Raw genomic sequence first — 11,824 nt, 5'->3', positions numbered from 1 at the left:
TGTGAGCCGCGCGGCGGCGTGTATCCGAATGACAGTGTGACGCACGTGCGCACGCGCGCGCGCGCCGGAGTGAGTCTCCCGCCCCCACTCCTTCCTTTCCCCATTTCTATTCCTCTCTCCTCTCCCGGCCAGCTCGGCTTCGCCGTCCGCATCATCTCCATCCATTATTGAAGAAACAGCCGCGTCCGCTCCAATCACATCAATACCCCCGCCCCTTCTCCGTTCCGCTCGCCCCGCGGCCCCTCTGGGTGCTGAGGAGAGGGGAAGCCAAGGCGCGGTGGGGGAGCCTGGTGGGAATGGGCTTATGACCCTTGCCCCAAGCCCGGCCAGGAGCCGGACGCCGGGGTGCCCGGCGGAGAGCGCTTTGCATAAACAGATGGCGCGGGCGTCTTTGTCTCACTTGCTCGCTCACCGCGCAGCTCCCGGCTTCGCTTCTGTCTGGCTGATGCAATCATGATCATCTCGGTGCCTCGGGAACCGGCACCCTTAATAATGGCAGAGGGGGTCAGGGGCCCCGGGGCTCCCGAGCAGATGCTGGGCCCTGTGTCTTCCCTCCCGGGCGCCCCTCCACGTCCCACAGCCGCGGCGGGAAGACCAACGCTGCGCGGAGGTGACGGGCATGTGGAGGTGACCAGGAGGAGGACCCTGGGCACTGAGGAGGAGGACCCTGGGCACTGAGGAGGAGAACCCTGGGCAGTGCCCCGAGGCGTCCCCGGGCTGCCCTGTTGGGCTGCTGCAGTCCCCAGAAGTAGCAACCCAGAGAATAGGAATAGAGCTGGGGAATGGGGTCGGGGAGAGACAGAAATAAAGACAGAGACAAAGAGAGGCATTAGTAAAGAGAGACACAGTTAGATGGAGAGATGTGAAGGGAGGGAGCGAGACACAGAGAGACACAGAGAAACCGATGCAGAGGGACAAAGCCAGGTAGGGAAGGCAGCAAGAAAGAGAGCAGACAGACACAGCCAGAATGATAAGGAAGAGAGAGATGGACATACCCAGAGAGAGGAAGCAGACAGACCGCCCGAACAAGAGGCAGAAAGAAGGGCAGTGAGAGGCTAGGACAGGCCGGGTCAGAGGGTTTAGGGCAATCTCGAATCTGCAGCCCAGAAGCAGAGATGAAGCCCCCGCCTCCCCCGCCCCCAGGCATCTGAGTCTGCCCAGCCCCAGAAGAGGAACCCGCCTGAACCCTGGGTGCTGATTGTGGCTGGCGAGACAGGAGCTTCCGCGTCCCCTCTCCGCCCTCCGGTCCCATCTCACACGAGAAGAGTGGAGGCTGCGGGACCCACTGTCTTGGCGGCGGGAGTGGCGGAGTACTCGCTGGGCGTGGACGGAGACTCCAGGCACCAACTTAGCTGCCCGAATGCCGGGAGTGCAGGGTCGGCACTGCCGGATAGGGGGTGCCCAAGGCCTCTTCCCCGAGCTTGGGGGCCCCTCGGCCTCCAGGGGGCGCCCGTGCCCACGGCCCCTGCAACACGCTGAATCCGCTGAGTCCCGCTGCCTTTGACCCGCTGTGCAGCCAGCGCGCGGATTGGGATCCTGGTGTGGGTTAGCGCTTGGAGTCCAGTCCCAGCGGGATCCCGGGCCGCGCCTAATCTGTGGCTAATGACTCCTGCGGTCCCTCACCCCGCTGGGCCAGCGTGGCCTGAGTCCTCGTGGTGGGAAAGTGTGGGGAGCCAGGAGAGATGGAGTCCTGTGTTCCAGATCGGCCCCATGGGCCAGCCAGAGACGGGAACCAAAGATGGAAGGGGGATTAGAAATAAGTTCACAGAGACAGGGACCAGAAGCAAAAGGGTCAAAGAGTGGCGGAGAGGCGGAGCGGAGGTAATAATGTAACGTTGCAGCTCGGTGAGCTGGGCGGAGGCCCAAGGCCGGAGGAACAGCGGCGGCCCTGGAAAAGGAGTGTGACAGAGAATTTGGGACCTGGCCGGGATCACCGGAACTCAGAAGAAAGGGCACAAGGAGGCAGGCAAGGGCCCGTGAGCAAAGGCGCAAGGACCAGGCGTCCATTCCCGCGTCCTTGCTCCCCAGCTGTGCCACAGAGAACCAGATGTGCAGCCCAGCTGTGCGGCCGCTCAAGTTCGAGCTCTGGGGTTGCTTTTTGGTCCCAGAGACTGGAGGGCTGGGGTACGCTGGTGACAGGACACACCCTCCCTTCCTGGGCCCTGGAGGCGCGGGCTCTTCTCTGGGAGGGCTGGGCTGCTGGAGGCTCTGACATCCCGTCAGCCCCGCTCCCCCGCCCTCCACACAAATCGCAGCGAGTCTCTGTCTCTTTGTTCTCGCTGTGTCTCTGACACTTTATCTCATTATCCGCCGGAGGGAGGCGGAGAGCCCGGGACCCTGCAGCCTAATTACAGCCGCGCTTGTCAGAGTAGGGGGCGGTGGAGGTATCAGTGCGAAGGAAAGGGAGGGGGACCCTAGAAAGCGCCCTCTCCCTCCCTGTACCCCGAGGATCCCAGCCATAGGTGCGTAACTGGCTCCCGCCCGCGCCCTCCACAGGGCAGGCTCTGGAAGGGGAGGTGGGGGGTGCTCTGCAGGTTCAGCAGCAAGGAGGGAGGGGGTGGTGGAGGTTATGGTGGGAGTGGGGAGAGATATTAGGACTCGATTCCTGCGTCCCTAAGACCCAAATTCCCCAGAGACGGGGGTTGTGGGCTTCCCAACCGCGGCAGCATAGCACCCACCTGAGATGGTTGAGGACAGGAGGGAATCGCTCGCAGTTCTGTGTCTGTGTCTTGTTCTCTTTCAACATCTGTCTGATCTTTCCTGTTACCCCCACTCCATTCCCTTCCTCTCCATCCCACAGCCAGAGGAAGGGGATGGCCTCCTTGGGCGGCCCCACCTTTACCCTACCCCAGGTAGGCAGAGCAAGCAAGTCTCTCAAGCGCCACTGCCATGACTGTGGTAGAACAAATAAACTGGCATATTCCATCCTGATCCTGAGCCATGATTAAGATACACCTGGTTCTTCCAGCCTCCAACCACGATTCCAGTTCAACCACAACCTGAAGAAACCACTCAGAACAAGAGGGGCTGGGGGAGCTTTATGGTGTGGGCCTGTCTTCCTCCTTCCCCCACTGTACTGTGAAGGGGACAGAACTAGGGTTCTCAGGACCTGCTCCTGGACAGCTCTAGGGGTGTCAGGGAAGTGTTGCACATGGCCTCACTGGCCCTGGCCCCTCCTGGTCCCACCTGTGAACACTCTACACATGCATTTTGCTAAGTGCCCGTCCCATGACCATGCCTCCTCCCACATCTTATGGGGTCCTATGCCAGTGAGGTCCTTCCCTCAGATGCCAAAAGCCCCAAGAATGATGGTGTCCCTTGGTCCAGGTGCAGGCATCTGGAGGAGAGAATGGGAGAGCAGAAACCACTTGGCTCCCAGACAATTCCCCTCCAGGCTTTGGGCCTGGAATTGAGGAGAAAGTGAGCTAAGTTGGGGTGGGGCGAGTCCAAAGAAGCACAGGCTGGGCCAAGCTAAGCTGCTCTGGGCTGGGCTGATCCCTCCCCACTCAGGGGCGGGATCCCAGGAGGAGGGAGAGGACAGAGCCACTGGAGAAGACCAGACACTGGAAAAACGATATGGCAGGAGCCAGTCTTGGGGCCCGCTTCTACCAGCAGATCAAAAGACATCCGGGGGTGAGTCCCGTCCTCAGAACCTCTGATTCTAACTCCTAACTCTCCTGCTGCCCCACCCTTCAAATCCCCCAGCGCCTTGCCTTGTGCCCAGGTCCCTCAGCGCTCATAATCTTCCCCTAAGATTGCCCCAGTCTCTCTCCGAAAAGTCCCTGTGTCTCACAAATCTACTACCTTGGACAGGATTGCTGTAGGGTGAGGGAGACCATGCCAGGAAATATGGTTGTAGGAGATTCCAGGGAGGGAGCACCAGACCCGGGGTGGGGTTGGGGTGGGCACAAAAACTTGTGAAGGGTGACTGCGGGGAGAGAGCTGACCCCAGAAGTGCTCTTCATCTTCCCCGCAGATCATCCCGATGATTGGCTTCATCTGCCTGGGCATGGGCAGCGCTGGGCTCTACTTGCTGCGACTCGCCCTGCGCAGCCCCGACGTCTGGTAAAGGCGGGGCTTGGGATGCTCAGTGGGGGCTGGGTGAGGCAAGATGCAGTGGAAATAGGTGGCCCTAGTAGGGATCCCGTGCCCTGCTGCATGCACCTTCGACTGTACCAACCTGCATCTCAGGGCTGGAGCCCACTGACCTGGGAGACCGCTTTATCCCCTCCAGCCCACCTGACTGCTCACTCCTCAGATTGGCCCGCCCTGAAATGCGGAACCGACGCCTCTCCCCCTCTCCCCGCCTGGTTGCCATGACGACACTGCTCCTCCAGCGGTGGGCTCGGGCTTTTGGGTACCTCTAAGTCCTTGCCAGAGCACTGGGGGTGTGGCTGGGTGAGCTGCTGGAGGTGGCATTGGGGACCAGTGTGGGGCGGAGATTTCACACCCGGCCCGCGGAGGGGGTCCGGAAGTGAAAGGCGCACCAACGGCTTTATAATTCCTGGCACATCACCAGAAACCCAGCCCCTTGGGATCTCTGATTCCCACTACTCTGCTCTTAGGGTTAACCTAGGGTGGCAGGTAGCAAGTGGGAGTCCCTGGGCCCCGTTGTCAGTTTGCCACCCAGTCCCATGCTGACAATGGTGACAGGCTTCTTGTCTCACTTGTCAGCATCTGCTAATATGACCATTCCTTTGTCAATCCTGGGAAATGGGACCCCCAGGGCAGAAAGCGGGAGTACCGGGGTGGGGCCAGAGCCTCTAGCTGGAGCTTGAGGGTCAAATTGGGTTACAGAGTCCTGGGTCCCAGGGAGGAGACCCTAACCCTCCCCTTCCTGCTCCACAGCTGGGACAGAAAGAACAACCCGGAGCCCTGGAACCGCCTGAGTCCCAATGACCAATACAAGGTACCTCTTGATGGCTCTAGGGTCACCCCCCCAATCCTCTTACCTCCTGGTCCGGTGACCTACAACTCCCGTACCATAAGCAAAGGGAGGCTTGGAGCACTCAGTGCAACCCCCTTTCCCTCTCCTCTTAGTTCCTTGCAGTTTCCACTGACTATAAGAAGCTAAAGAAGGACCGGCCAGACTTCTAAGCCAGGCTGGGCTGCCAGTGCCATGCAAACCACGGACAGCCAGCCCATCCACTTCTTCCACTCCTCCCCTCAGGCCCCAAGGCGTCAGTCTGGCCACCCTGTCCTGCTCCTGCTCACACAGGCCGGGTTCCCACGCAGAGGGGAGGCTGCTCCACCCCTACTCTCCTCCCTTGCTCCCAGCAGCGGAAGCGCTTCTGACCCTTGGCTTGAGTCCCACGTGGGGGAGGAGGAGGCAGGCAGCACCAGCAGGGGTCCATCAAAAGAGCCCAGACTAGCCCCTCTGCCCTCCTACCCAGGCCTCGAAGGGTGTGGCACAGGCTACGTGTTGAGCGTGGCCTACGTGAGCCAACAAGAAGCAGGGACCTCTGAGTGCCAAGAGACGTGGCGGGCTCCACGTTCGCCCAGGCTCTGGGAGTCAGCCCAGGGGCGGTGCTGCTCAGCTCCGGCTGGTCCAGGGCCTGCCTAGGCTGGGGCACCTTTGCCTCCTGAGGTGCAGCGCATTCCTCCCTGCCCAAGCCCGCTGCCTCTCGCTGCCATCAGTACCCCCTCCAGCCCCATACCTGGGCCTCCCCTTGCTGCTCCCCTCCCTTGCTCCCCTCTGTCCCCAGGGATCAAACAGAAGCAGCCGTGGGCAAAATACAATTTCATTTAACAAATTGAATTTGCTGCGCCTGCTAATCACGTCTGGTGTCGGCTCTGATCAGAGACAGAGAGGGGAGGCTTCAGCCCCGGGGGTCCTTGTGGTAGAGGTGGTGGGAGGGGAGGAGTGTACACATTGAAAGAGACAAATCACTGTTTGGCCCAGAGGACCCCACCCACAGTAATGGAAACTCAGGGCAGGTTGGTATTTTATTAGATAAAAACAGGAAGGAGGGTGCCTACCCACCCCTGCCTGCCACTGGCTCTGAAGGGCACTCCCCAACTTCCCCAAGAAGGAGCACGCATCTCTGACACTGTGATCCTGACAGGGGGTTCAAACAGAAAGTGCCTGGGCCCTCCTTCTAAGTCTTGTTACTGAAAAAGGGAAAAGGAAAGATCTTCTCAGTTACAAATTCTGGGAAGGGGGACTATACCTGGCTCTTGCCCTAGGTGAGAGGTCTTCCCTCCCCCACCAAAAAATAGAAAGGCTTTCTATTCCACTGGCCCAGGTAGGGGGAGGGAGAGTAACTTCCAGTCTGTGGGCCTCATTTCCCAGGTGCCTTCAATGCTCATCAAAACCAGGCATGGGGAAGCCCCTGGCAAACTGCTCCACCCGTTGCCTGAGGTCGGCCAGACGCTGACTTGTTTCTGAGTCCTTGAGCAGGAAGGATTTGAAATCCTGGAGCTTGGCTAGAGAGAGAGGGTGAGGAAACAAGTGGTCAGAGCTCTAGGGAAGGCAGCGAGATCAGCTGGGGGAGGGAGCAGACAGTGAGTGAGAACTGGCTGGCCCCAGGTTCCTTCTTGCTCACTCACCAGTCTTAGTCTTCACCTCTAAGCCAATGTTGACCCCTTCATCTATAAAGTCCACAACTCTCCGGAAGTCATCCTCACGGAACTGTCGAGAAGTCAAGGCCGGGGCCCCTGGAACGAGGCACAAGGGGAGGGATGAGCATAGCCCAAGGTCACCCAGCAGTCATCCAGCATGGGAGCCCCTTCCCTCCTCGAACCCCAGGTCTCACCAAGCCGCAGGCCCCCCGGTGTGATGGCACTTCGGTCTCCAGGACAGGTGTTCTTGTTGGCAGTGATGGATACAAGCTCCAGCACCCGCTCAGCCCGAGCTCCATCCAGGCCCTTGGGCCGCAGGTCCACCAGCACCAGGTGATTGTCAGTACCACCTAAGGTGGGTAAGAAATGGGGAGTGGTGAGTCTCCTGGGCCTCTGCCTGAAGCTACAGAGGCCCTCACCCATCCCCTGCTGGCTCACCCGATACTAGTGAGTAGCCTCGCTCTAGCAGGGCATCCGCCATGGCCCGAGCATTCTTCAGAACCTGCAGGGAGTACTCCCGGAACATGGGGGTGCAAGCCTGGAGATGAGACAGTAGCAGCTGTGACCCTAGGCCTGGACCCAAGCCCTGCACTACCCTCTGGCCCTGCACCCTTGGCATAGCTCTGTGACCCCAGCCTTGACCCCTTCCATCCTGGCATTTCCCTTCCATCAGCCCCAGCATCAGTTAGCAAGGTGCAGGATCTAAGCCTCCAGGCCATTGCCCCCCGACACCCTACAGGGACAGGATGCCCAACCTGCTTTAGGGCCACAGCTACTGCAGCAATGGCATGATTGTGGGGGCCCCCCTGCAGGGATGGGAACACAGCAAAGTTGATTCGGTCCTCAAATGTGTAAGGGATCTCCCGGCCAGTCTTGGGGTCCACAGCCTTCACCCCTTTCCGGTAAAAGATGAGCCCTGACCTGTGTGAGAGGTGGGTGGTCAGAGTCTAAGCTGAAAAGAAGGACAAGGCACAGAGAAGGCAGAGGAAGCTGGTGGACCTGGGCCCCAAGGGCACACCTCACATGGGCTAGGTACACTGGGTTCCAGTGGTAAAGGGAATCAGTCCCTCAATCCCATCCCCAAACCCCCTGCCAGAGCATAGCTACCATGGGCAAGAGAAGGAGAACTGTCACAGACTGGGTAGGAATCTTAAGGGCTGCAGGTGGGAATGAATTCCTCTCAGGTCCAGGCCAACGGTGCCCCAGGAATAGGCCTGAAGGCAGGGAAAGGCAAGGCCCGACCTCAGGGAGCCTGACCTGGCCCCTCGAAGAGTCTTGTGAGTAGTGGTGGTGACGATGTCCGCGTGCTTGAAAGGCGAGGGAATCACCTTGGCAGCCACCAGGCCACTGATGTGAGCCATGTCTGCCAGCAGGTGTGCTTTGACTTCATCACACACCTGGGCAGGTACGGAGGCCATCAGCCTGGGGAGGGCCTGGAGAGGCCTGCCCAAGGCTGCCCTCCTCTCACACCTCCTCACCACCCCCTGGGGAGGTGCCCAGTCTCCAGCCCCCCACCAACCTCTCTCATGCGGGCATAGTCAATGAGGCGAGCATAGGCACTGGTGCCAGCTATGATGAGCCGCGGTCGGAAAAGTCGAGCAGTCAGTGCCAGCTGGTCATAGTCAATGAGGCCAGTTTTGGGCTGGACAGACACACAAACAGCTAAAGCCCTGAGAAGGAAGCAGGGCAGCTCACTCTCCTCCTTGACCCTAAGGACAGCCCAGCACTTCAGTCCCTCAGCTTCTCCAGGAGAGGACCCCCACCAGGGCTAAGAGCCCCTCCCCACACCCTGGAGCACTCACATTGAGCTTATAGGGCATAGACTCGAAGAAGATGGACGTGGCTGATATCCGCTTGACGTCAGACATGTAGCCGTGGGTGAGACTGGGAAGTGAGAGGAAGTAAGGAGGCCTGGGTGGAAGGACTCCCAGACTTAACCGCTCCCTACAACTCCACAGTTCTCTGTCCCCGGAACACCAGTCCTAGCATACACTGCCTCACTGCTCTGTCCACTCTGTGGTAGGCACTGTAACTGGGATCTTATCTTCCTCATCCACTGTGACATGCAGGACAGGGCAAGGCCTGTTCCATCTGTATGGTCCACAGTAGGTATTCAATAAATAACTCCTTTCCCACACCAATCCTGCCCACCAAGACCATCAGCCTGCCCATCCATACTCACTGGCCCCCATCGGGCAGGTCCAGCCCCATGATCCGGTCATGAGGTTGCAGAAGGGCTGTATAGACAGCCAGGTTGGCTGGGGACCCAGAGTAGGGCTGGACATTGACTCCCCACTGTGCAGGATCCAGGTCAAAGGCTTCCAAGGCCCGGCGCTGGCACAGCAGCTCAATTTCATCCACCACCTCTGCTCCCCCATAATATCTGCCGTGGGAGAGGGGTAATGAGGGCGCAGAGAAAGGACTCTCAACCAGCAGCAAAGGACTGGGAAGTTCACTCCTCAATGAACACTGGGAAGGTACAGGTGGGTTCCCCCACTGGGAGCACCATCCCTGACACTGCCCTGCAGCCCTCACCTCTTGCCAGGATAACCCTCCGAGTACTTGTTGTTCAGACAGGACCCCAGGGCCTCCAGCGCAGCTCGGCTGCAGAAGTTCTGGGGTGGTGGGGGGCAATGTCAGAAGGTATTGAGACCCTTCCCCTGGACTCCCACAGTCCCTCCCTGCCAGAGCCAGAGCTGAAAGCGGGGATACTCCCTGCAGAAAGCTCCATTCACTCAGCACCAGGCCTGGGGCAAAGCCAGAGGCAGCATTCTCAGACACCCAGCTGCCATGAGCGGTGGCCCCTCAGTGCCACCTACCCACTCAAACTTGTGCTTCTAGGCTCCTCCTTCCTTACAGAAGGAAGGAAGGAAGGGATCAGATGAGACTGTAGGGACCCGGGAGGCTCCCTAATGCCCTAACCCCATAAACTGGACTTGCCCTACCTTTGCTTCAGAGAGATAAGAAAGGAAGATAAAGCCCAAAGAAAGGTCCTGAGTGTGAAAAGGGGTTTTGGAGAAATATCAGTTAAGATAACTTTGTTACTTTCTGTACCCATGGTGGCCCAACCCCTGCCCATCTCCCCAGGTCCCACCTCTGAGGCAATGAGCTCCAGGCCACGACACTGCCTGTCCTTCTCCCTCTGCAGCAACTCCCACATCTCAGGATCACTGTCCGACAGGCTCTCCTGGCCTGTCCAGCCCCTGTTTGCTTCCCCAGTCTGAGTCTGGGCTGCCTTGCTGTGCTGAGCCCGAATGGCCATCCTGACCAGCTGCCCCCATCTCTGCAGAGGCTAGAGGCAGGAAAAGTCAGGGTGAAATCACAACAGTCTGGACGAATCGTCTCCCAGCCACCCTCACTCATGCTTGTAAGGCCACACCTTGCAGCCAGTTGTCCAGCCAGCCTGTTTCAGTTCTAACTACCCCCACCTCCACCTTCGAAAGCCAGTTCTGGAGCCAAGCTTGAGGCCAACGTCCAGGGGGTGGTTCTGATTTGTTCCATTCACTGCACCGCACCTCAGAAATCTCCCACCAGCTCACTCCATGAACCACTTGGCAAAGTTTGTCCTCCAAAAGCCTATGTCTCCCTAACTCCAGAGAGGGCCACTGAGATTCCAGAACCTTCCAACCCACAGGAACAAGAAGGTCTTCCTGCAGGGCACTATAAACTGATACCCTAGTCAGCGTGGGGAGAAGCAGAGTTGGCAAGGGCTGAGGCCACAGGCTGTAGAGCAATGGAGGTGGGAGGGTAGACCTTTAGCAGTCCCTGGGGAAGAGCTGTGTGGGAGTGGTGGGGGTGGGGATCTGCCCGAGAGTAAGCCAATACCCTTTCCCCTTACTTAGCCCCCTACCCGTTCCACCTCCTTCCAACCCTCACTGCCGCCGGGACCCCTGTCTGATGCAAGCAGTGAGGCTCGGTTGCATCATCTGCAGGGCTCAGAGCTGGCCGAAAAGGCTCAGCTTGTGAGGCCAGGCCGAGAACTCCACTCATTCGCCAGCACCGGGTCCGCGGGGCATCCGGGGCTGTCCTCTCCCCTAATGCCACGTGAAATGGGCGGTCACGAGGCCCTGGGGCGTCTGATCGCCAGAATGAGGACAGGCTCGCAGTTAACCCTACGCGCGCCCACGGGTCTTGGGGATTCCCTAGTTACACGTCCGCTCCCTGAGGCCCCAGTCCACGTGCGTGGAAAAGCCAAGAGAACCCCAGAGTTTGTGACTAGTAACTAAGGTAGGAGAAGAGCTTCCTTTCCACTGATTACCCAGCATCTGGAGCCCCATTCTTACCCGAGCCGCCCAGAACAAAGAGAAGTACAGCATCGCAACTCGGAAGTCGCAGGAGGTCCAGCCACCAACTCTGGTCTAGGGGACCAAGCTGTCGGAAGAAGACCGTTCGGAGAACGCATGCGCGAGAAGAGCGCGCTGAGACTCCAAGGCTAAGGGGAGGGACCTACGCATGCGTAATGGTGGCGCCTTTGTGGCTTTTTGGGAATTGTAGTTCTTAGCCTCCCCGCTTTTTTTTCTCTACAATTCTCGTCTGCAGCCCCAGGGTTAGAGGCCCTTGCCTGGAAAAAAACAAAAAACAAAAAACAAAACAACCCGAGGTCCAGTGCCGGCCCCTCTCCTTACTGTCCTGAAGTTTTCAGGGTTTGTTTTCCCTCTGTTTGTTGTCAAGACAAACGTTTATTGGGTGCCTACTGAATATCTAGCTAGCATTATTAGACTCCAGGAGATCTGGACCCCCACACAAGATAGAGAGCTATGGCGCACTGGAAAGCACCATGGTTTAGAAAGGTCGGAGACCTGACTTCAAGTTCCAGCTCTGGGACTAGTGCATTAGCCTGTGTGGGCTTCAGTTTCCTCCCTGGTAAAGCCACAAGAAAATACTGTGTGGTGAGGATTCAATGAGGCTTTTCCTGTGAACATGCGCTGTGACGGATTGTCCTCCCCTCTTCCTCTGATCCACAGACCTGCCTCCTACATGGCATCTCCTCTTTCTCCTCAGACATCTGGGAGCAGAGGAAGGTGCCCCTCCTGTTGTTCACTTGTCCCATTTTGTTACCTGTCCATCTCTTGATGTCCCAGGAGTAAGTGGTCTCTGCTTTTTTCCCCAGGGCTATAGATCTTTGAGAATGGAAGGGATCTTCCTTTTAGCCTGACTTCATCTGGAGGAAACCCTTGGGAGTGGAATTCATCGACCCTTCCAGGAGTAGGTTCCCAAACCTTGGCAACAGAATGGGTTGGAAAATATGATATAAATATGTGTG

General features: G+C 58.4%; 2 protein-coding genes across 16 annotated transcripts; one reads left to right on the top strand and one right to left on the bottom strand.

The window, feature by feature from the left end:
• Nucleotides 1-3,558: 3,558 nt before the first annotated feature.
• On the top strand, nucleotides 3,559-5,753 carry NDUFA4L2 (NDUFA4 mitochondrial complex associated like 2). Its single transcript, XM_001115919.5, has 4 exons — nucleotides 3,559-3,633; nucleotides 3,977-4,065; nucleotides 4,849-4,909; nucleotides 5,041-5,753. Exons 1-4 carry the CDS (start codon nucleotides 3,577-3,579, stop codon nucleotides 5,095-5,097), a joined length of 264 nt encoding a protein of 87 aa, XP_001115919.1. The 5' UTR covers nucleotides 3,559-3,576; the 3' UTR covers nucleotides 5,098-5,753.
• SHMT2 (serine hydroxymethyltransferase 2) lies at nucleotides 5,726-11,005 on the bottom strand. Of its 15 annotated transcripts, none has more exons than XM_077954653.1 (12): nucleotides 10,845-10,961; nucleotides 9,656-9,853; nucleotides 9,097-9,176; nucleotides 8,744-8,944; nucleotides 8,364-8,445; nucleotides 8,081-8,270; nucleotides 7,819-7,958; nucleotides 7,317-7,482; nucleotides 7,000-7,099; nucleotides 6,756-6,911; nucleotides 6,550-6,657; nucleotides 5,726-6,426 (listed from the first exon to the last, which is right to left on the bottom strand). In XM_077954653.1, the coding sequence occupies exons 4-12, from the start codon at nucleotides 8,937-8,939 to the stop codon at nucleotides 6,299-6,301; spliced, it is 1,266 nt and encodes a 421-aa protein (XP_077810779.1). In that variant the 5' UTR covers nucleotides 8,940-8,944; nucleotides 9,097-9,176; nucleotides 9,656-9,853; nucleotides 10,845-10,961; the 3' UTR covers nucleotides 5,726-6,298. The 15 variants fall into 15 exon arrangements, with proteins under 15 accessions (XP_077810779.1, XP_015007588.1, XP_015007586.1 ...); XM_015152102.3 differs by having other exon boundaries at nucleotides 8,081-8,231; XM_015152100.3 differs by having other exon boundaries at nucleotides 8,081-8,203.
• Nucleotides 11,006-11,824: the final 819 nt, after the last annotated feature.

The sequence above is a fragment of the Macaca mulatta genome, chromosome 11, assembly GCF_049350105.2.
Source record: "Macaca mulatta isolate MMU2019108-1 chromosome 11, T2T-MMU8v2.0, whole genome shotgun sequence".
In the NCBI taxonomy this organism is placed as follows: Eukaryota; Metazoa; Chordata; class Mammalia; order Primates; family Cercopithecidae; genus Macaca; species Macaca mulatta.
This window is presented reverse-complemented; position numbering and strand designations above follow the sequence as displayed.

What these genes read in the sequence shown, in the direction of transcription:
- SHMT2 (XM_015152098.3), bottom strand. Translation starts at nt 10,551, where the DNA reads ATGAGTGGAGTTCTCGGCCTGGCCTCACAAGCTGAGCCTTTTCGGCCA. An exon ending in GACCTGCCCGATGGGGGCCA is followed by an intron (nt 8,446 to 8,743) that starts GTGAGTATGGAT and finishes CTCACTTCCCAG; the next exon opens with TCTCACCCACGGCTACATGT. An exon ending in AAGACTCTTCGAGGGGCCAG is followed by an intron (nt 7,483 to 7,818) that starts GTCAGGCTCCCT and finishes CCTCTCACACAG; the next exon opens with GTCAGGGCTCATCTTTTACC.
- NDUFA4L2 (XM_001115919.5), top strand. Translation starts at nt 3,577, where the DNA reads ATGGCAGGAGCCAGTCTTGGGGCCCGCTTCTACCAGCAGATCAAAAGA. An exon ending in CTGCGCAGCCCCGACGTCTG is followed by an intron (nt 4,066 to 4,848) that starts GTAAAGGCGGGG and finishes CCTGCTCCACAG; the next exon opens with CTGGGACAGAAAGAACAACC. An exon ending in GTCCCAATGACCAATACAAG is followed by an intron (nt 4,910 to 5,040) that starts GTACCTCTTGAT and finishes CTCTCCTCTTAG; the next exon opens with TTCCTTGCAGTTTCCACTGA.